Genomic DNA, 23,625 nt, shown 5'->3' with positions numbered 1-23,625 from the left:
AGATAATTTCATTCAGTTCTAAATTTTCACAATGGTTTTTGATAACTATTTGTGATCTAAGAAAATTGTACTTTTTGATTCTTTTTACCATTCCACCCTTGTGTGAAAAATCTTGGTCTCTCGTTCATTTCTCGAATTTTAGAAATATTATAGGAGTGTTGTCTTAGAAAATTTACCAAGGCATAATATACTATTAACATATTGAATATTAATTGAGGAGGTTAGTGTGTGTCTTGGATGGAATAGCTACATTAATTAAGTGTTCAAAGACATTGTCTATATGATGAATAAGGAAAGATAAGTATGTGAAATTACAAGTTCCCCTTGCTGTTTGTAAAGATTTTTTCAGTTAAGACAAAATAAGTAATGCTATAGTGACAAACAAACTCCTAAATCTAAAGCTCTAATGAAATGAAAGTTTAGTTTTCATTCATGCTGAATGTTCAACCCAGGTTTGTAGGACTCTGTCCTAATCACTTAGTCCCCATGGAGAGAGGCTTCCAATTTATGGAGGTGAGGATAGTGAAATCTGCGGTGTCTTGCACTAGCAATTAAACACCATGACTCTTGCCATTTCTTCTCACATCTCATTAGCCAGAAATAGTCACCTGGCCTCAGTGAAACATAAGAGGACTAGAACATTTTTTCTTGTAAAAATGAGCAGAACCAGATAAAGTTAAACCAGAATGATAATAATAGTCCATCCTGTCCTACTACTAATCAAAATTTGGATCATTCTTCTTTACACATGAAATACATTCACACCTGTCCCCAAAGGTGAAAAGCAAAAGATTCCCTCCAACCACAGCATCAAACTCAAAGTAAATGAACTCTAGGTAATTGTTGAAAGTGTGCTACCCTAAAGGGAGCTGGAGTTCTCTGAGAGTATCTGTTTACTTTGCATATGGAGTTCCAGGAGGTTAGAATTTCTGCAAACAACTTCTTCCCAGAATTGACTCCTGTTCTCTGAGGATATACTGCCTTGTTCTCTACTAACTAGAAAAACTTGTTCCAGCAGTAACTTATTCATTTGTATAAGCATAAACACAATTCCGTGCTATTTTCATGTTCCTTTGTTCATATCTTTAGTAGAAGCTTGGGCTGGAGAGTGAAAGGCAGAGCTGCACTCCATGGCACTCTCCCACCCTCCCTCTGCTGCAAATTCATTTAGACTCTGAGTCTTATTTAATAGCTGAGAACTTCATCTGCTGTCTGGCACATAATACTGTCAGAAGAATGAACTCTGAACCAGTAAATAAACTGAAGGAACAGGACCCCACCCTATGCCACCAACATCTCAGATTTTTGGGAATAGAACTCCCAGTGTGCGTGAACTGGACTTCCTAAACCATGTGGCTGGAAAGGAGAAAGGAGAAAGTAAATATATTGAGGTGAGCCAGGGAGGAGAGGAGTCATGTGGAGAGGCTGCTCCTGGTGTCCTTTCCCCCTAACACTTTGGCATGCAGTCTCTTCAAGGATGATGGCAGCTGCTATTTTGACCTGGAGTAGATTTTCTAGTTGGATAATGCATGGGGAATTTCAGATCTCTTCACCTCTCTGAGCCCACCAGGATCTGCCCAAATCATACCTCTTTTGTCTTTGTCAAGATGTGCCCTGGACAAAGATCTTTGAGCACACTAAAAGTCTGCTTCTTTGCCTTTTTTTTAAAAAAAGATGTATTTATTTATGCATACAAGAACTGGGGTACAGACCAGAGGTGTGGGGGGAAAGAGGATTCATCAGAGACAGAGTGGGGAACAGAACAGGCAGATTGACTGAAATGCACTGCTGAGGGGAGCAGCAGGTGAGACAGGAGAGGTCTGCTGCACCATATGGGTCAGTTCCCTGGCGGGGGATCAAACTTGTGCTACAGTGGCTGCCAATAACTTCATAGTGCTGAGACTTAACCCCTTGTGCCACCATGGAGTCTCACTAATTTTTACTTTTTTTTAAGATTTATTTATGCGTACAAGAACTGGGGCACAGGCCAGAGGTGGGGGTGGGGGATGAGAGGATTCACCAGAGACAGAGTGGGGAACAGAAAGGTGGAATGACCGTAATACACTGCTGAGGGGAGCAGCGGGTGAGTCAGGAGAGGTCTGCTGCGCTATGTGAGTAGCTCCCTGGCAGGGGATCGAACTCGTGCTGCAGTGGCTACAGACAGCCTCATAGGTTGTGTCTTAACCCCTTGAGCCACCAGGGAGGCCCTAATTTTGACATTTTTTTTTTTTTAAAGATTTTTTTTTTTTTTATAGAGGCATGTTATTTATTTATTTATTTATTTGTTTGTTTGTTTTTTTGTTTATACATGCACTGGGTACAGTCAGAAGCGCGGGAGGGTGAGAGAATTCACCAGAGCCAGAGCGGGGAGCAGAGCAGGCGGAAGAACCGATGTACACTGCTGAGGGGAGCAGTGGGCGGCAGGAGAGGTCTGCGCGCCATGTGGGACCCTCACCCGGTGGCCGGGGAGCAGCCGGGGATCGAACCGGCCCCGCAGAGGCTGCGGGCAGCTTCGCAACCCAGCGCTCAACCGCTGCGCCACCGGGGAGGCCCCTAATTTTGACATTTTTTAAAATCACTTACCTCATCTCTTTTCTTCCACTACCCCCCTTGTCTTTTGCCCCTCCTTGGAGCATGTTATAGATTTCTACTTGAATCTATGTAGCCTGAATTATAATTCTTTGATCCCAAATAAATATACTTTACCTTTTTAATGGTCTCCTGAATTTTTAGGTTAAAAGCATATACAAGTTCAATGGTCACTCTAGGTCAGATTCGGGTTTGGTGACACATCTGTGTAGGCCACATTCCTGACTCTCATCCTAGATTGTTTTAGAGAAGATCTCAATTTGGATTAGGTGATAATGTGCATACAGTTAATCTCTGATCTTCCGCCAGCTTCAGGGACTACTTCTAGTTCCTCTTTTTATGTTTTTGTCTCTTCTGGTCAAATGGAATCATGCAATATGTGCCTTTTGTGTTTAGTTTCTTTTAGCATGATATTTTTGAGCCTAATTCTTAATTATGTATTGGTATTTCACTCCTTTTCATTGCTGAGTAGTATTATATTGTATAGGCATACATATAATACATGATATTATATTGTATATAATACATATTGTATATGATGAAGTGTGTGTGTACAATATAATAAACACACTACATTTTTTTTTATCTTTTATGCAGCTGATAACCAATTCACTCATGTGAATTGGCTATATGTAAAATGTTGTTATGAACATTTGCATTAAGTCTTTGTTTTCATTTCTCTTGGGTAGTGTGAAACCAAGCTTAGGAGAGGTTTCACCATTTTGTATATCCTCCACCTTGATATGTTAGTCCTTGTACAGCCGCATTCCGGAGATAGTTTCAACAGTCACAACCCTCACTCTACTTGGTGATGAAAAAGCAGACCACCCCAGCTGCCAATGAGGGCAGTATTATCCATAAATGGGACAGCATCTCTAACTGTTCAATCAGTTTGAAACTGTAACCGAGAGCACCAAAATGCCTTTGTAGTAGCCAATGAGTAATTGCCAGCTTGTTTCAAAATTCGCGCCTGCTTGTGACCCTATTTAAGACCCCTGCTTCCTCTGTTCCGGGCTCTTGATATCTGCCACTGCGCTGGTAGGTGCCATAAGCCCGGACTTGAGTCTGTAATAAACTCCCTTTTGTGTTTGCATTGGCTATCTTTGGATTCTTGGAGGCTATACTCGCCGAGTCTGCTGATCTTGGGCACAACAGGTAGAAGAGAAATTTCTTGCCATATGGTAAATTTGTATTTAATTTTTTCAGAAACTTCTAAACTGCTTTAAAGGGTAACTATAATATTTTTATATCCCCACCAGAAACATATGCCTATTCCTATTTTGCCACATTCTTGACATTTGCTATTATTTGTCTTTTGGATTATTGCCATTTTAGTGAATGTGGAGTGGAATTGTTATAGGACAGGGAGAGGGTCAGCCCAAACCCCACAAACCTGCCTATTCTACATGGGTTCTGCCATCCGCCGCATCAACACAAAACATATGACACTTTAATGGGAAGGATCTTTAATAAAAACTAGGAAACAATACAGGTAAGGCAAAGAGTCTAGTTTCTAAATGAAGCACCCAAAGTTACCCATCCCCTCGTGGGTAAAACTCCATCCATATGGGGTCGGCCCAGAGCAAGGCCCCAAAGCCTGCCACAAGTCTAAAACATCTTCCAGTGGGGACCCACAGAAAAGGGTCACAAACAACCAGACAAGCCCGGAAGGAAAAGAGCAAAATCAACATCAAGATAAAAGCTGCCATGGTCACCTCCCCACGGGTCTCACCCACATCTGTGTCACCCAGTCCACGACCAAAAGACAAGCGCAGTTTCTTCACATGTCTCTAGGCTCCATGCGCCTCTTCCAGGTCTCCTGGCTCCATCCTGCTTCCTTCCTCAGTCTCTTCTGCAGCTTCTCTTCTTCCTGCTCAGCTCCACCCTTCCTTGGGTGGGGCAGGGAACCTGGAACCTCCCCCTTTCCTGGGGACCACCCTGTTACAGAATCTCGTTGTGATTTTTAACTTGCATCACTTTAATAACTAATGATGTTGAATATATTTTCACGTGCATATTATCCATTGGTAAAGAGTGTACTCACATTTTTGTCCATTTTAACCTTTTTTTTTAAATTTTGAGTTGTAGTTGTGTGTTCTGGACACAAATCCTTTATTAGACAGGGGATTTACAAATATTTTCATAGTTTTCCTTTATTCTACTGGGACATAGTAGTCAAGGCATATTGGGTGATGTTAGTAAAAATTCTGTTAGTGGGCAGAATGAAGGGCAACCCAGGTCCCCCAAACTTTGCATGCTCTGAATAGGTTCTACCATCTGCCACATAAAGACAAAGTGTACTCTTAGTGAGACCTTCAATAGAAAAGAACATTAATAGAATCAGTGTGCAATAAAGAGAGGGAAGAGAAAAAGGAGAGCAGTTTCCCAATGTAACACCCAGTATTACCCATCCCCTTGTGAGTAAATGCCCAGCCAATCAGGGTTAGCCCAAAGTGGGGCCACAGAGGCTGGAAAGCTGGCCTGAGGCACAAGTCTAAAGTACTTTCTGGCTGTGAGTCATAAGAAGGCACAGAAGGGGCCAGGTAAGTCTGCAATGAAAGGAACAAATTAAAATACAAGTCAAGAAAAAGACTGCCATTGTCAGGTTCCCCAAGAGTCCCTCACCCACAACTCTTCTAGTGTCTCCTGAAAGCCCAAGGCTAGAAGTAAGCATGGCTTCTTCTTTGCTCCACAGGCCTCCCTCCAAGTTTTCTTTCCAAGTCCTCTCCCAAGTCCTCCTTAGCTTCCCCTTGCTGCACAGCTCCACCCTTTATTAGGTGGAACAGGAGCATGGAAGCTCTTTAAATTATTGTTACAGATTCAGTTACTTAAGACATCAGTTTTGTCACAACATAGATTTTGTTATATCCTTAGCAACTTCCTAGTGCAACTGTCTTCTATATGGTAGGTCAGTGCTGCACTTTCCTTCAATACGTGTTTTCATGAGCAAAGAAGAAAGAGTCGAAGACCAGTGCTGGCAATGAAATGTTTCCACTCAAATATGAAACATCAGTTTTCTCACATCTCATTGTGCCTAACAGCAGGGGGTGAGGAAGGGCTATCCATGTGCCTGTATGGAGAAGAACAAGGACTATTGCTGAAAACTGTCAATGTCGATCATAAGGGGGAAGACAACAAGGTGTTTTCAGAAAGGGGTGAGGACTCTGAAGATGGAATAATAGGGTGATGCAATAGTAATTAACAGGGTGAAGGGAGAGACAAATTTAGATGGAGTGATCAGAAACAGACTCTAAGGAGGGGTCATTTGGGCAAACCAGTTAAGTGAAGATCAGGGAGGAAACCTCCAGAAGGAAAAGCTGTTAAAAAGCTCCAGGCTAGATAGCTTGTTGATGGTCTAAACAGAGGGAGTGAGGACAATGCTGGGAGATGTGGCTTGAGAGCAGATTAAGGCTGTTTTGTTCTCCCCATAAGGAATGCAATTTTATTTAAAGTATAACAATGGAGTGTTTAAATAGGCATCAAACTTGATTTATATTTAAAATTTAAAGTGTAACAATGGAGTGTTTCAATAGGCATCAAACTTGATTTATATTTAAAATTATTATCCTGGGCGTGGTATTTGGAATAGGTTGAAGGGGAAATTGAGGGAGTGAGCATGTGATCTGGGTGGTAGAGGTGAAGGTGGAAGGGAGATGAAGGAAAGACTGATACTGGATTGGTGGTTAGTGGGATGGGCTAACAGAAATTAAGATGAGCAATTATTCTTGAATTTGAACTCTTAGGTGGCTGGTGCTACTGTTTACTGAAGGGGAGGAAGGGAGGAAATAGAGTTCTGCTTGGTCTTTTTAAATCTCATGTGTGCTTATTACACACCCATGCAAGCATTTTGTGAAAGGGTATCTGAAAAAGAAAATTAATTAGATGTCCAGGTGGAGAAGATCAGGGTGAGGCTGGAGGAGGGGGGTGTGTAGGAGTGAAAGAATTCAGCAGAGACAGAGTGGAGATCAGAACAGGTGGATTTATTGAAATACAGTGCTAAGAGAAGCAGCGGGTGAGATGGGAGAAATCTGCCCAGGAAGGAAGATTTGAGGCTCTCTTGTTTTCGTGGGCTTTCTGATTTGGGGTGCCAGTTTGCACCAGTTATCTGCTGGGATGTGTGGTCTCTGGTACAGGCCTTTGATTCAGAAACACTCTGGCCTCTGCTTCTGCATTCCTACAATTGGGCTGGTTTTTCTGGTCATGGTGGTCAGGTTTTATGGCCTTGTCCCCAAGGCAGCTTTATCTATTTCCTTATCTATTCCAGCCTCCCAAACTTGCCTGCTGGGTCAGGAGTGGGGACCTAGTTTTTAACCTTCTTCAATTGTACCTACACATTAGGGAATTACATATAGATTGTTAGAAGATAAATGTGGGCATATTAAACATTTTAAGAGGTTATTTGAATAAAAACTATGCAATAGGGCAACATCATACAGGAAATGGTTAAGATCATCCCTCTGACTAGAGTCAGGCCAAGATTGATACATGGAAATGGGGAAGCAAGAAAGGCAGTTTTTGGATTGCCTCATCACTTAAAGCCCAGCTGGCTGGCTGACTGATCATCCTAACCTCGAGACATTTATAGGTTTAGATTTTGATTTTTCTCTGTAGGATACCCTGGCTTTGGAGCCACATTAATCTAACAGCATCCTTCTTTAACAGGAGCTGCCTCATTCTGTTTTAAAATCATGTGGCCTGGGGCCTTGTAGATGCACCAACAGCTATATAATAAAGAACACTATTCATGGATAAACTGAGTGGCTCCCAGTTCAAAAAACATGTGCATTACAAACAGTGCACAACTGGATTACTGTATCTTAATTTCACTTGTGCACTAAAACTTAAGTTCTGAAAGTGAGATCCCTAAGTCTAAGGATACACACAGTTTTACATTTTTTTATACTTTATATTTTAAAAGGGACCAAACTCCTTACAAATGTTTGCACCTGTCTACCACTGCAGCAACATTGATGCTTCCTCACAATATGACTTTTTATTTTTGTGACTCTAATCATGAATAAAAGGGAACTATTTATGACTTCTGTTTTATTTCTTTATTTAGGAGTGTATTGAGTTTCTTCATATTTGCGTAAACTTTACCCTTTTTCATGCTCTTTTTGGCTCTGGCTTTGAAGCTGTATATGTGGATTCCCTACGACTGGGGTACCCCTAGACTCGAGGGTCGGAGAGGGGGCCAGGCAAGGATAAGACAGCAGTGCAATCTCTCTGTTAACAGAATCCGTGCGTTTTTCATTCCTATCCGATACTGGCCTTGGGCTGCGGAAGTGACAGAGAGGAGGCAAGATGGTTGGGGAGAGAATGAGGTGTTAGGAAAGACATCCAGAGTCCACAGAGCACCAGGACAGACGCGGCTGCCAGGGAATCCCCAACTTTCTGCTCGGGAATCCTCCAGGCCTTCCTCCAGAAGTGGTTTCAAAAGTTGTGAAATTACAGCGGGCGCCTGGCCGGCAGCAGCCTTCCCAGGCCCAAGTCCCCAGCCTGAAGTTGCAGAACAGAGGGGCGGGGAGAAGCGGTCCTGGTATTGTCTCCAAAGTAGCAGAAACAGAAAAAACGAAACCAAAAGCTGCCGGTCGGCTCCCGCTCGCCCTGAGTGCGCGGCTAGAATTTGGCCCCTCTAGCAGCCGAGGGCACCTCTTTCCTCCGCCATGGCAAGTTGCTTTTGATTTGGGTTTTACAGGGCAGGGTCGCCCCCCTACCGTGGCCAAGATCCCTATTAGGATGAGGAGCCCGGGGTGGGTGGGGGGCGTGGGCGGGCGAGGGTGCGGGCCTGGCCTCTGGGCGCGCGGAGGAACCCCGAGCCGCGCAGAGGTCCCTGTCGCCGCGGCCAAGCCGCCGGCAACATCGCCCTGCTGTCTGCGCCTTCCCCCGACTATTGTGTCGCATCTGAAATTCACTGCAGGCGCCTCGGGGGGCTCCGCGCCTGGAGCACTGAGCGCGCGCGGCCGTGCGCATCCACGCGCATCCAGTGCCCTGTGACCGGGGACACGGGGGTTTCGTTCCGGGGTCACTTCGCAGGCTGTGTGAGGTCTCCACTGTGGGCCTCCCACAACTTGGGGGACAAGAGCCGAGAGAATTACCCAGAAATGGAGGCTGTAATTTTCCTTTGAAAAGGTCTAGTAAGGGCTCGAGTTAGGAAGGCATCCGGTGTCCTCTAGCTGCCTTAGTGGGAATGCGTCTTGCTGTGACCTCCGTTCTTTCTCCAGACACAAAGGGCTCTGTGTTTTCACCATCTGTGCCGGCTGCTAACAACAGTTAGCAATTTCAGGATTTAGTCTTTCCTTTCGTGTTCTCTCCATCGTGCTCTTAAAAGGAGTGGCAAGAACTTTAATTTCTGGTCTGAAATGCTAGGGTCCCGGGAATGCAAAAGCGTTTACCGGGTGCCAGTAAAGGCAACGTCAACAAAATTAACTGATTTTTCAGAAAAGAAATAGAAATGAAAGCATTGAATACATTTCAAATATTTCTCACGAGTGTCTTGCAAAAAAAATAACCGTTTTTTGTTCTATCTTTTCGCCTTCTCTAGAGTGATCAGAAGCGTTTCATAAAATATATCACTGTTATTAGGAAAATGCCATCATCACCTTACTACATTGGCTAAAATGTTGCCCCTGTTTCAAAATTCTGTATCTCTATGTGGTAATTCTTTTTTTTTTTTTTTTTTTTTTTTTTTTTAAATATTAAATTTTATTTTTATATTCCCCCATACAATTGCAAACGCCCCATTCTGACCCCAATCCTTCCCCTAACGCCCCCCACCCCCCAAAAAGTGTCTCTGGTTCATAGTTTTTTGTTGATTTTGATTTTCACTTTCTTATATTCATTTTCCTGGTCCCTTATTTAAGTTTTCTAGATTCCTGCTATGAGTGAGACCATCCCGTATTTTTCTTTTTCTTTTTGGCTTATTTCGCTGAGCATGATCCCTTCCAGTGCCATCCATGTTGCTGCAAATTGCATGTGTTTATCTTTTTTGAATGCTGAGTAATATTCCATGGTATATATGTACCACATCTTCTTGATCCAGTCATCTATTTTTGGGCATTTGGGTTGTTTCCAAACCACTATGGAGAGCTGTGTGGAGATTTCTGGACCTACTAAACATAGAGCTTCCATATGATCCAGCAATTCCACTCCTAGGTATTTATCCAAAGGACACAGAAACATCAATTCCAAAGAGCACCTGCACTCCTATGTTTATAGCAGCACTGTTTACAATATCTATGTGGTAATTCTTAAAAGGACTGTTTCCAAAAAATCTTTTTCATCTTAATTGTGGATAGCCATCATTATTCATAATTGACCTCAATAAAATTATGAGTGTTTGCCATACTGTCTCAAATTTATGAAAGAAAGTTAAGGAGGAAAATAATGGCAGGTTATTGAAATACTTTTTTAGATTCATAAAAATCAGTGAGTTCTTACAAGACCATGCCTTGAATGCTATCTCCTCATACTCTGTGGAAATAATGACACAAGAAGTTTCTTTGACTTCAACGATAAATTACATATATTGAATTAAGAAATATGACATTAGTATTGTTAAGGGCAGAGATGGAATAATTTAAATTGAATATTTTTCTTTGACATTGATCAAGAGCAAACAGGAAACTAATTCACTAGCCATTTATCCATTAAGGTTGGTGTGGACTGTTAAAGCCTGATATATAGTAATTGAGACAAATCTATTAATTAAAATTTCCTGGAAACCTGAAAAATCTGTTTTGTCATCTTCTCTGGTAGAAAGAACTAGTTTGGGATAATCACATTGTGCTACTTGGGGCTAGGATGGAGAAACTTTTTATATTTACTCTTTGTGCAATCTATTTGTCTGTGAATGTTATGGAAATTCTCCATTAAATGTAGCTTTCCTACCACACAGCCAATAGATTAGTATGAGTTTCATTTTAATGAGATACTCCTTTTGTTTTGTATGTCCCAAGATGAGCCCTTGTCATCCCTCATCCTCTGTCTTTTTGCTTTTGCCGTGAACTTTTATTTTGCATTTTTAATTTAATTTTACCATTAATTAAAATTCGTTCTTAGTTTTTATGTCCTCTTTTTCATGAAGTCTTCTTTGACTGCTTTAGCCATGATTAATCTTGTCCTCATCTTGCATGGCACTTATTTTGTATTTTAGCATTTTATTGTGAATGTCTTTGTATCTTTCTCAAATTGTTGGGTGGTGTTCTGTTTCCTGCTGTGAAGAAATAGCTTTCCCTCATTCTGTCCCTACTAAGCTCTGTTGAAATAGTTAATTTATGTGTCTGCTACCCTTTCAGAGGCCCCCTTCCTTTTGTCTTTATGTTGATTATCCTAAAGCCTATCCAAGACCCCACACATAAGTACTCAGTAGTAGTGGAACTGAATTTCAGTCAAGGTGTGTGCTTTATGTCTTTGCATGTGTTGTCTATGGTGCACAGCATAATGCCCGGCAGAGAACGCATGTTTACTTAATTCTGTATTTGTTAGTTGATTAACTAATTGACAAGATACAAGATACTGTATTACACTCTGTGAACTGAAATATGCTGTTGCATCAATTATATTTTTCCACATTATTTTTATAGCTATCAAAGAGATGCTGAGCAAATGCATATTCTGGAGTGTAGTCATCATTCATTTTCTATTGAATTCCTACTATAAAGTGAGGGCTTTAAATTTTATGGATTATTTTTGTAGCTTTCCTAACAAAATTTTGATAGTATTTCTGATTCTCTGTAAGAGATTATTTTACCTTTCCCCCCAACTTCTGTTAGTTTTTTCTTTGTTCTTATTTTGACAGTGTTGAATGTTTCCATTTTATTCTGTAATCATATTTATATCTTTGGTATTTTGCAGGCTCAGTAGAAGTAGTCTAAAAGTTGAGAGTTTACTCTTTTTTTTTTTTAAAGATTTATTTGTTTATACAAGAACTGGGGTACAGGCCAGATATGAGGGAGGGTGAGAGGATTCACCAGAGACAGAGCAGGGAACAGAACAGGCAGACTGACAAAATACACTGCTGAGGGGAGCAGCGGGAGAGACAGGAGAGGTCTGCTGTGCCATGTGGGTTTCTCCCTGGCCAGCTGGGATCAAACCCAGGCTGCAGAGACTGGGGACAGCTTCATAGTGCAGTGCTCAAGCGCCTGTGCCACCAGGGAGGCCAGAGAGTTTACATTATTATGCCAATAGTAAATACTGTTATAGCAGGGCCTTAACCAGGGTGCTGTGGTTGTTTTTTCTCATTTTGGTGCAATGTCATGTTTTTTTCCCATCTTCTACTTATAGGAAAATGTTTTTAATAGCCGGGTCAAATGAATTATCTTTTATTCCAAATTGTGTTACACATTAGTTTGCTTATGGTTATTGCAATAAAAGTCTTAATGAGAGGCAAAGAATTTATTACATAATCAAAGTGAGGGTTCCAACCCAGGAAATAGTTACACTAATTTACTTTGTAAGAACTGCTCCTACAAGCACAAATTTGAGTTCAGTTTAGATACCACAGAATAGCATACTTGTGGAAGAAAAAAAGGAAAGGTGAGTCATTGATATTGATGCAAAAAATGTAATTTTTTTGGCAGGGTGCCCTTGTTTTCTTAACAACACAGATCGCTTGACTTCTAAGTTATCTTCTAGAAAGAAATATTAATGATATTTATGTACAGAGGAGGGCAAATACTCCAGTTTAATTATTTTCTTGACTTCTGAAGAATGCATTGTGGAGCTGCAAAGGCTGGGTCTCCATTTTTAAAATCTTTAGTTGGTTTCTTGGGGTTTTGTGGAGGTTGGAAGTTTGTTTTATTAGCAAGTGTCACATTCTTGTGTGGCTGCTTCACAGAATAGAGCCTGCTCTGATTTTAAATCTGCCAGATGTCTTTGCTCTCTTATTTGCTAGGAGATTCCCAGATCATTCATAATATGTTCACACTTAAGATCTTTAGACATGGGACCTTTTAAAGGCTCTAAAGGGAGGGGAACTTGCTGTGGTGTGCCAGCAACCACACTAGTAAGTCATATTCTCCCCAGAGTGTTCATTCAGACTTCTTTTAAAAAGTAAAATGTTTTTTCCCCAGAGTTTGTCATCTAGCTGCATTCATGTATGTGCGTGCTGAAGCATGGGCGTGCACTCATGGAGGGCGGGTAGGGGATATGGGACAACTGGCACAATTGCTTTACTACTAGCCTTTCAGTTTTTGGTCAATTTTTTGTTTCTGAGGTTCTAGCATTAAGGTTGTTACATTTCCACTGCAACTCTTTTTTTTCATTCTAGTTCGTTCCTTCCCTCTGTCTTATTCTTGTACATACTTTGTATATTTTCAGTCTTCCAGAAATTTGTTGAAACATTTCCCATGTTGATTTCTCCCTTTTACTGGGTTTATTCTCTTTTTTATTCCTTTGTTTTTATTTTGAGACATTCTTGGGATGGACAGGACATTGCATTCATAGATTGTCTTCCCAGTCTGGAAAGTTTGAAGTAGTTTGTCTGTCACCAGTGGAGTCCTGCTTAAGGTACAGATTCTGTTACAGGGCTACCCCAATGTGAAATGGGTTGGCCTGACTATGGGTCCTCACCCGCATGCTCTTCAAGCCAGCAATTCCTCTGAACTGAGAGCTTCAAACATCTTTGTAATTCATTGACCATTACCAAGCCCATGAGAGAGTCTGGGGGTGATCCTCCCCAATCCTCCTTGGGGGTGATTTAGGATAAATTATGTGTGTGCTCTGGCATAATCAGGCTGTGCTAATTATATAAGCATGCGGAGCCATTTATAGGTGCATTTTCCTACATGGGACCAGTGAACAAATTAAAACACTTAAACAGAAACCCCTTCACTGAATAACCCAAGTTCAAAGAGAGAATCTAGGGAAGGATCTGCTTGCCTTTGCTTCTGTGTGCCCAGCATGGTGGCAGGGCCTGCAATAGCATATACTCTCTGTGGTTGAACTTCTTCTCAGATATGTGCAGGAAAGCAGGCTTTACTCCATTGCAGTCCTGTTACTGCCAGGGTTTTATTTTTTATTTTTTTAAATGTGACTTGTTCCTGATCATGACCCAAAGAAGTAGATATGTTTCTTATTTGGCTTATGTACTTTTGTTTCAGGGATTTAGAAATCATACAGATATCTCTGGATGATTGGCTTGACCTTTTGATTATAATTAAAATATTTTATCTCCTGATCTTTTTCTTTATGACTTTCATTATTTTTAGGCCTAAAATCAGACACTCAATAACTGGTGTTCTTCTCATGATTAAAAAAAGGTTTCACTTTTTACATTTAACTCTCAAGTTCATGTAGTTTATGTTGGCATGTGGTGTGATTTAAGGATCTTTCTTTAATATATTTTTTCAAGTATCTAATCAGCTGCACTAATATCTGTATTGAAAAAAGTCACCTCTCACACTGATATATGATGTTGCCTTTATTAATTCCAATTGTATATATTTAATATTTAAAGAGTATCTTACTCTCTTCTAGGCATCCACTTTGAATGTCAAGGAATCCAAATCTTCTGAGAGAACAATTGTAGTTGCTGGTCTTCCTGTTGGTCTATTTAATAACCACTTACTGACTACTTTAGTAAAGAGTCACTTCCAAGACATTAAGAATGAGGGTGGAGTAGTAGAAGATGTAATATATCCAACAAGAACCAAGGGAGTTGCATATGTGACATTCAGAGAAAAAAAAGGTATTTCCAAATCATGTTTGTATCCTTGGAAACATTTCTAAAATGAAATTAAAAATTAAATTTCATTAAAATGATTCATAGGATTGATAAAGTTTAAAGTAACTTTAAAAATATTCTAAGTATAAAATGACATCATATTAGCAAGAATATATGTGAAAAATGATTTATGATAATGTTGTTGGGGGTTGCAAATTCTTTTTTTTTAAGGTTTTATTTATTTATTTTTGCATTGAAGAACTGGAGTGTAGACCAGAGGTGCAAGGGGGCATGGTGAGAGGATTCACCAGAGACAGTGAGGAGCAGAACAGGCAGATCTACTGAAATACACTGCTGAGGGGAGCAGTGGGCAAGATAGGATAGGTTGGCTGTGCCATATGTGAGTTAACCTAGGAGGTGTTTAGATGGGTAGTTGGGAGCCAGTTCGTTTAAGTAGCTTATTGGTCAAGGCACAGTGTCTGGATTTTTATTCTGGGTGAGTTAGGAAACCACTGGAGGGTTTTTTTTTTTTTTTTTTTTTTTTTTTTAATTTTAAAAGGAAGGTTTATTAGGAAAAGGAGAAAGAAAAAAAGAAAGACACCTGCATAGACACAGGTGGGCAGTCTTGAGAATACTGGAGGTTTTTGAACTGAAAAAATGTGACCATTTTATGCAGATGCTCAGTTAGGCAGCTGTGTGGAGAATAGGAGCTACTATTCATCACCAGTCTTGCTTAGGGTGGTAGCAGGACAGGTGACTGAGAAATGCTTGGTATTGCTGATGATTGAATAGGATGCATCCTTTTTTTTTTTTTTTTTTGTGGGACCCTCACCGGCAGCCGGGGATCGAACCGGCGCTACAGAGGCTGCAGGCAGCCTCGCAGCCCAGCACTCAACCGCTGCGCCACCAGGGGAGGCCCAGGATGCATCCTTTCTTGAGCTGGGCAACACTATACTTTTGGGAGAGTTATAGTTATCAAGAATTGAATTTTGGGCACTGAGACACATACTTGCATAGTGAATTAGAGATTTTCACAGCAGAGGGAGAAAGGAGGTCCTGGCTGAAAATAGAATTTTGGAAGTGACACATATATAGATGATACATAAAGCTTGGAAACTGTTGAGCTCACCTGGGTGCTGGTTGTAGGTTAGCAAAGAGATTAGAGGCTTGAGACCAGTGGTGTGAAATACCTTGGGAATGGAAAGAGAAGGAGAATTAGCAATGGAGCCTGAAAACTTCAACTGGTGAATCAAAGGAAAGCAAGACGGGTGGTAGCTTGGCTTCAAGAAGGTCAAGTCTCCTCATGGCTTTAATTAACAGAGTAGGGAATTTACTTCTAGGTTTTTGTTTGATATAGAGATGCTTTTTTTTTTTAAAGTTTGATTAAGGTCACATTTACAAGTAAAATGAAATTTAATGTGTTAACTAAAAGGGAAAGCTATTTCCCTTAGAGAAAATCTTACTGTGAATTTACAGAAAAATCTTATGCTTTTTAAATAATAGAGGTGAAACAACCTTATCGGTATTGACGTGATTATTAATGTATCATGCCACCAGCACTTCTGATGGCAGTGTTTCTACTTAGTTGCAGAGAATATTATTAGAAAAAAGAAACACCATCTAGCAAAGAAAATTGGATCTGCTCAACTCACAATCTCTCATTTTGGTGAAAAGGTAAGGTGTGAATCAGTTAGTTTTTGCCTGCTCTGATTTTTGTTTCTATATGTGTTACTTAATGCTTTTAAAGTGACAGTGAACTTTTGCACTGTCATGGATGATGTTGGGTATCTACCTCAGGACTTATTTTGGGGGGAGATTAAAATGAACATCAAAAGTAGGACATTCCTGGAGAGTAAGAAAAGGTGAAAATAAGAGCAAAAAGTTACAGTTTAATACATCAGTTTAAAACTTTATTCTGTAAGAAAGCCAGAGTTCTAAACAGCCATCTGATGAACTTTGGGCTTAGAGAGCACTTTAGGGGGTTCCATCCACATAGCAGAGCCCGAATAGTTTATGTCTATAGGTTCTGCTTAAAATTTGCTTCAGAAAAGCATTCTGTATCTAAAAAGTACTCTAATTTGGAGTATGTGATGAGGGACTGTGTATACCCACTGGTAGATTATGATCTTAATGGAATTGTGGATCCCTTTGGTGGACTGCTGTGGCACAAGAAGTCAGTCTGGGTTAAGTTTCGGGCCTGGTTTAAGGCAACTGCTGTGGAGACTGAGAAAGTGGCAGAAAAAGAATGGGCTTATCTACTCTCTCCTCGGCTGTTTTAATTTCTCTCTCTTTGAATTATAGGTTTTTAGCTCTGTAAATGCGACCCTTGATCTTTCTGTTTTTCGAAGTCAAGTCAGCCTAATAAGCCTGGTAATGGACTTGAAAATGGAAATTCCACATTTATACTTCGGTCCTTTAAGATCCAGTGGAAGAATCTCCATTCAAGGATCATTTCTGGATTTCAAAAGACTCAAAGAATCTTTGCTACTAAAAGCAAGTTCTCTTTTAGAAGAAAACAGGAATTTTATCAGTGAGGGGGAAAAGTGGCATAGAGAGAGTCCCAGAAGGAGTCTACAGAGAAGTAGTAAATCTCTGGAGTCACCTAGACCATCACTACCTGAAAGTACTAGACATGGAGAAATGCTTGTCCTTGACACAGATGTTTTCCTTTACATGAAAAATAAGCACAGATTTTATGAAAGCACATTAAAAAAATTTCATATGCTATGTAAGGAGAGAATCGATGGTGAAATTACCACAATTTGTATAAAAAGTACACAAGATGATTCTGAATCAAACAATGAAAAACAGGTGAAAAAGCTCATTGAGAAGTTTTCACATGATCTTCATTTTAAGCTTAGAAAAGAGACATTTATTTTGGAAGGAAAGGAAGAAAGAGAGAAAAGAACTATCAAGTCAGCTTGTGAACAACTAGGTTTAAGGTACTTTCAGGTCTTGACTAATTTTTATAAGACACATATTGACATTATAGGATCTTCTTCTGACATTTACTTGTTTACAAAAGAGGTCATGAAATTAATAGGGCAAAAGGTTAAGTTATAAAATCTCAGTGATAGCAGTGATTATGGCTGCTGCTTTCCCCTTATTGCTTCATAAGTGATGGCAGGAATTATGATATTAGGTTTGTTCACATGATCTCATTTAATCCTTACCACCATCCTTCATCATCGGCATTGTTATTGTCATGTTATAGAAGAAGAAAGTAGATACCTGATATAGTAAAACACTTGTTTGAAGTTATCCAGCCAGAAAACGATGGGCTGTGTTTAAACCTAGTTGATTTGAATACAAAGATGATATATAAGGTATGAAAACTTGAAAGCATCTCACTAAACTGTAAAGAAATCTCACTTTCTCTACAGCTCTGAATTCTTAGAAACAAAAACCAGCCAATTATAGATATCTGGGCACTGCAGGGACCCTCCATTGCTAACAAAATACAAACATCTTTTTTATCTCAAAGTAGACAAGATTATGATAATGAAACTTTAATCAGTAGAAAGGTATAGCAAAATCTCTGTATATGTTTTCATTTTTCTCAGTCATCTAAATTCCAAATATGCAAGCAATTTCCATTTCTTTAAATACAACTATTTAATTTCTGTAAAAGTGAACACTTTTTGTAATGTACTGGAAACTGCTGTTTTTATCAAGTGCCTGAAAAAGTTTCTTTTATTTAAAAAGATGTTTCATTTTTACATTGTTTCTAGTTTTGTATTAGTGTGGGTCTATTCAGGAAATAGATACCACACAGTAAATGAAAAAAGAATTGTGAACTATAACAGGGGTTGGAATATAAGGAGGAATTGGTTAATAAGTGAAAACTGCATAAGGAAACCTTTACTAAAATTGGAGTTGGGAAGACCTGTAGAGGGAGCAGTTACACATTATCACTCACCATTATTTCATGGGTTTATCTATTTAATGTGTATCCCAATATTAGGCTATCCTTACGTTTCCTAATAATGACATTACCAGCTGCTCAAGGAAGATTTATCCTTTCCCACAACAGCTCTGCTACTGAGAAGTACTGCTGCTCAGCCAAAAAGACGCTGTCACCACCCCGGGCATGCACTTTCATCCTATGAACTCTTGTTCAGAACAGTCCCTCCTGCTGCCCCCTTTTTTCTATATAAACAGGCTCCCTGACTTTTTTTTTTTTTCAATTATGGTCTGCCTTAGCGTGCGTGTCATGAATTGACATTCTTTTGGCTATTCCTGAATAGATTAACTGACTTTTTGTTTAAGTTGATTTAAGATATAAAGAGGACCCTAAAAATATAAGAATGACAGATATAAGGTACAGTTTAGCTAGAACACCCAAGGAATGCCTGTGCCCCTCCCCCATCTCCCATCATTGTTTCCTGACCTTGCTGGAGTATTTGTGCCAGAGGATCTTGCTAGAAATCTGTCTAGAGTTCATGAGGAACCTGTTAGCAGGAGAGGTCTCAACAAGGACACTTCATTACAAAATACCTGAAGGGGTGAATGGGGAGCTACTGGTGTTTGGGTTCTGCACAATGCCCTACAGGCACTGAGCGCTGGGGCGTCCTTGTGTCCTGGAGGCTGGACAGTGGAGAAGCTGTCCATATTGCAGAAATTAGTTACCGAGGGATACCTCCTTTCGTGCTTGAGGTACTGGATTACAAAGAGCCTGTCAACTGGCTGGAAGCTGGAACAGGACTCCTTTCCTCATGTGATGTCTGTCCAGCGCCCTCTACTGAGAAACCTTAATCCTGTCAGCTACAAAGGAAAAAAAAAAAAGGAAAAAATATTTAAAGGACCCAGACCCATTTTTAAAGGTTTGGGATAGGTTGACTTTGAAGCCAAGTCAGTAAATTGCTAGGTGGCAGAAATATTTGATACTTACCAAGGCTTTCGCTATTAGCTCAAATTTAATACCAGTTCTTTCGGAAGAAAAAACTGGATCAGAATATTGAGGCATATTCTATGATCTGATGGACAATAAATCTAAATTGATTTACAAGTATGGGTATAGCAACTTCTGCTTGACATAATTAGGTATTCAAGCATTTTTATGTACTGCTGTCTATTTTAGAGTTTGTTTATTATATTTGTAATATGCTATTTCTGTAATCAATTTCATTCTTAATAAAAACTGACATTTTTTTAAAAAGAGGTGGTGATTTTATTAATATCCATTTTTAAGTGTTACTGATTCCCAGCCAGGTGATATGAATTCCACCCTATTTTATTTTATTTTTTTAAAAGATTTTTATTTATTTATGCATACAAGAGCTGGGGCACAGGCCAGAGATGGGGGGCGGGGGAGAAGGGTGAGAGGATTCACCAGAAACATAGTGGGGACAGAACAGGCAGACTGACCAAAATACACTGCTGAGGGGAGCAGCAGGGGAGACAGGAGAGGTCTGCTGCACCATGTGCGTTTCTCCCTGGCCTGCTTGGGATTGAATTCGTGCTGCAGAGGCTGTGGATTGCTTCATAGTGCTATGCTTAACCCCTTGCGCCACCAGGGAGGCCCGTCACCCTATTTTAAAGCCTAAAACCTGCTGTATGCATGCCATTGTGAGAAAACCTATCATTTAATTAGAATAAATTGTTGTTCTTCAAAGAGGCTGCACATAATAGAACTGTTACAAAGTTAAAAAAGAAGATGTAGGAGTTTCAGATTGTGCTGGACAAAGGAAAAGAGCATGTGGAAAGGACTTGGAGGCATCTGGGTAAGAAACTCATTCAGGAATTTTGAGTGAGCTCATCTGCGTATGTAATCATTTTGCTGGATTTAAGAATCAACAGTGGACATAAGACTGAAATGTCCACTGTGAACAGTGGCTCCTTAGAAGTCACTGCCCAGTCTGGCAGGCAGGCAAATAAGCTATTACAGTAGTGCAAGCTGTGGAAGTACTTGAGAGCTCAATTCTTACCTAGATATGTGAGCCATATCCAAATTATTAGCATAATCTCATGAAAGAAGATAGTGACTGTGTGTCAAAGTTTTGTTTATCTTATTTTTGAGAAGTAAACTAGCAGAATAATAAAACTGGTTCAAAGAGAATAGAAAAAAGTGGAATAAAATTGTCAGTTGGGAAAAGCAGGTGAATAAAGATTGTTGAATTAAAAACAAAACTAATAAGTATCCTATATTTCTATGAGACTGATTTGGGGGATTATTTTCTCTGCTAGACAGAAAAGAAAATAATCATACCTTATCAGTTTTTTTTAAGTCAAACTTCCAACTTTACATAGTTGTAAAATGTCATTGTATTAATTATGATATTATGTGAAACCTAACCCACAAATGGGCTTACTGGAACATGTCTAGCATGGCAATAAAAGACCACATAATTATTTTTTGCCTTATTTCTGTGTTTTGAGTAATTTTCATTAACAAGAGTCAGAAGAAGATTTCTAGAGGCTGGGAGCTGATTCATGGGTATTAGCTCAATGACAGGATAAGAAGGGAGGTCAAGATAGCACTTGGTTTGGTAGATGACTTTCCAGATGGCTGGATTTTAACAACGTAGTGTTTATAACTTTCATTTGATGAACAATATTCCTCAATAGGAGACTAACACATATAAAAATATAGAAGAGAGTAATGTCTAATTTGCTTTGTGGAATTCTTCCTGTAAACTGTTAGTGGCAAAGTATGGAGTCCAAAAGAGGAATTTAGCTATCCTGCCAGGAGTATAACATGCTAAGATCATTTCCTGCTATAAAAACTGATCTAGGAGAATAGAAAGGCTTTCACCTCAGTGGGTTGTCCCCCTTGTTCTCCATTGACCCTCCCTCATCTTCTACCTCTTTCAGACTGAGTGATTCTGGGAAAGATTCTGTTCTCACTTTTCTCAACTGTTACAGAAGTTATAATACTCTTCAGGGTTAGTGTGAGTTATAGAAATTGCATTCAGTCAATAATATTAAATAATAGTGGCTACTAGTCTAAGGACTTGGTAATACCAACATCCCAAGAAAGGCTCCTGCTGCTTGGATTGCCTTATATCAGAGATGAGCTGTATGTTATTCAAGCTAGAAAATGAGGATGTTCTGGACTCCTTCCTCTTCTTCCTGTTTGTGTTGGTCACTGCTTAGATCAGGCCTGTGTTATTTTTTTTGTCTGGCTTAGTGGTTTGAATAGCATTGCCCCCAAATTCTTATCCTCCTGGAATCTCAGAATGTGACTTTATTTGGAAGTTGGTGTTTGCAGATTTGTTTAGTTAAAGATGAGGTAACACTGAGGAATGAGGCCTACACCTAATGACTGGTCCTTTTGTAAGAAAAGGAGAGGACACAGAGAGACTCGGAGAAGACAGTGAAGAAGGCCATGTGACAACAGGGGCAGAGAGTGGAACAAAGCAGCTACAAGTGTAGGGTAAAGAAAATGTCAGGCTTTTCTGCCCTCCCACCATCAGGACAGATGATGGATCCTTGCAGTCCTGAATGCATGCCTGATGACGGCCACCTGGAATAGGGTGTGGGCATAGGTAGATGGAATTCACCTGGGCTAAGACTGCGCTTTTAAGGTTGGTGTCACGGGGACACCAGCAGAAGCCAAGAAGCAGAGAAAGCAGAAGCAGAAAAAGCCAAAAGAGAAGCCAAGAACGAACGGAAGCCGAAAGGAGAAGAGAAGCAGAGAGAACACCAGAGAGCCCAGAGAGAGTGGAGATTTGCTGGGCCTGCCAGCCCCCCAGCACCCCTGCCTGCTGTGCACCGGGTAAATCCCAATAAAAGACCTGCAAAAACCACTGAGGACTCTGACTCCTCCTTTACCTGGTCTGCATGGGATCAGAAAACCTGCACCGTGTCCATTCCTGCCCCTACAATAAGCAATGCCAAGGATGGCTGAGTCACCAGAAACTGGAAGAGGCAAGGAAGAATCCCTAGCATCTTCAGATGGTGCATGACTCTGCCAGTACTTTTGTTTTGGACTTATAGCCTCCAGAACTGTGAGAGAATAAATTTCCATGTTTGTCATTGTTTGTTATGGAAGTCCTAGGCAATCAATACACATGGTTTTCATTTAAAAAAATTCCTGGGAGCCTCTGGTCCTTGCAGTTGTTTTGTGTGTATGCCTCTGCTGTATAGAGGTAACCCCTGTTTTTCTAAGATCTTTTTCTAACAGCTTTGATTTTACAAAGGCTCATCATTAGTATGTTTTTGCTTACTGAAAGAAATCCAGAGATGTTCGGTTTTACGACAAAAGTCGAAAAGCAAAACCAGCGTTAAGCGTGTATTTTACGGCAGCCGCGAGGCAACCTGCACTCAGAGAAGTGAGAGTGGCCCCGCCAAGCACCTTCCTGGAACTACTTTACATTACAGTGTGCGTATGTATCATCACTCCTTTTACTATGCGTTATTGTTAGCTTAGCTTTTATGCAGTACTGATTAATGTTAATTGTTTCTTTGTGCATCGCCATTTTGGCTTAGGATGGTTTCATAGGAAGGCTCTGTACTTTCGGATAGAACGGAAAACCTGTACTCCTAGACGCCCCTTCTCCTGTGACAGCATTTCATGATACTCTTTGTTCATTGGTTTCTTTTTTTTTTTTTTTAAGGATTTATTTATTTGTGCATATAAGAACTGGGGTAGAGGCCAGAGGTGTGGGGGTGGGGTGGGTGAGAGGATTCTCCAGAATGTGGAGCAGAACAGGTGAATTAATTGCAAGGAACAGCGGTCGAGACAGGAGAGGTCTGCTGTGCCCTGTGTGTTAGCTTCCTGGCCCGGGATCTAACTTGTGCTGCAATGGCTTGCGATAGCTTGATAGTGCTGACCCTTAACCCCTTGTGCCACCAGGGAGGCCCCTGTTCACCGGTTTCTTATCTTCCTTCCTGCTACATGTGGTCTCCATGGGGGCAGGAACTTTGTCTTTTTCACTTTATTTTCCCCTCCCCCCATATAACAAAGTCCTGAGTACTTAGTAGACATGCCACAAAGGCTTATGAAATAGATGGACAATTTTTGTGCTCCCCATGGAATTTAGTGCAGATTTTGTACTTATTAAGTCTCTAATAAATATGTATTCATCGGTGCAGGAATTTTCTGGTTTGTGTGTGTGCGTGTGTGTGTGTGTTTGTGTGTGTGTACTATTTCCCGCTTGCCAATATCATGATACTGGTATTAATCTCTCATCTACTTTTTGGTATGTGTCCTTATTCCCTTCATATTATTTCCTCCAAAGTGGAAATAATTCTGTCAAGACAAACTCAAGTACCAAGGTATCCCTCTTTTATTTTTTAAAAAATATTTATGCATATAAGAACTGGGGTGCAGGCCAGAGGTGCGGAGGGTGAGAGAATTCACCAGAGACAGAGCTGGGAAGAGGACAGGCAGATTGACTGAAAAATGGTGCTGAGGGGAACAGTGGGCG

The 23,625-nt window shown here is 40.4% G+C and overlaps 1 protein-coding gene across 1 annotated transcript; it reads left to right on the top strand.

Moving 5' to 3' along the window:
• Positions 1-7,838: 7,838 nt before the first annotated feature.
• RBM43 (RNA binding motif protein 43) lies at positions 7,839-19,436 on the top strand. Its single transcript, XM_037523319.2, has 4 exons — positions 7,839-8,258; positions 14,068-14,278; positions 15,840-15,928; positions 16,556-19,436. The coding sequence occupies exons 1-4, from the start codon at positions 8,256-8,258 to the stop codon at positions 17,315-17,317; spliced, it is 1,065 nt and encodes a 354-aa protein (XP_037379216.1). The 5' UTR covers positions 7,839-8,255; the 3' UTR covers positions 17,318-19,436.
• Positions 19,437-23,625: the final 4,189 nt, after the last annotated feature.

Source organism: Talpa occidentalis, unplaced genomic scaffold (assembly GCF_014898055.3).
Source record: "Talpa occidentalis isolate TD23 unplaced genomic scaffold, MPIMG_talOcc4v2.1 talOcc4.3, whole genome shotgun sequence".
NCBI lineage: Eukaryota > Metazoa > Chordata > Mammalia > Eulipotyphla > Talpidae > Talpa > Talpa occidentalis.
This window is presented reverse-complemented; position numbering and strand designations above follow the sequence as displayed.

What these genes read in the sequence shown, in the direction of transcription:
- RBM43 (XM_037523319.2), top strand. An exon ending in GACATTCAGAGAAAAAAAAG is followed by an intron (nt 14,279 to 15,839) that starts GTATTTCCAAAT and finishes GTTTCTACTTAG; the next exon opens with TTGCAGAGAATATTATTAGA. An exon ending in TCTCTCATTTTGGTGAAAAG is followed by an intron (nt 15,929 to 16,555) that starts GTAAGGTGTGAA and finishes TTTGAATTATAG; the next exon opens with GTTTTTAGCTCTGTAAATGC.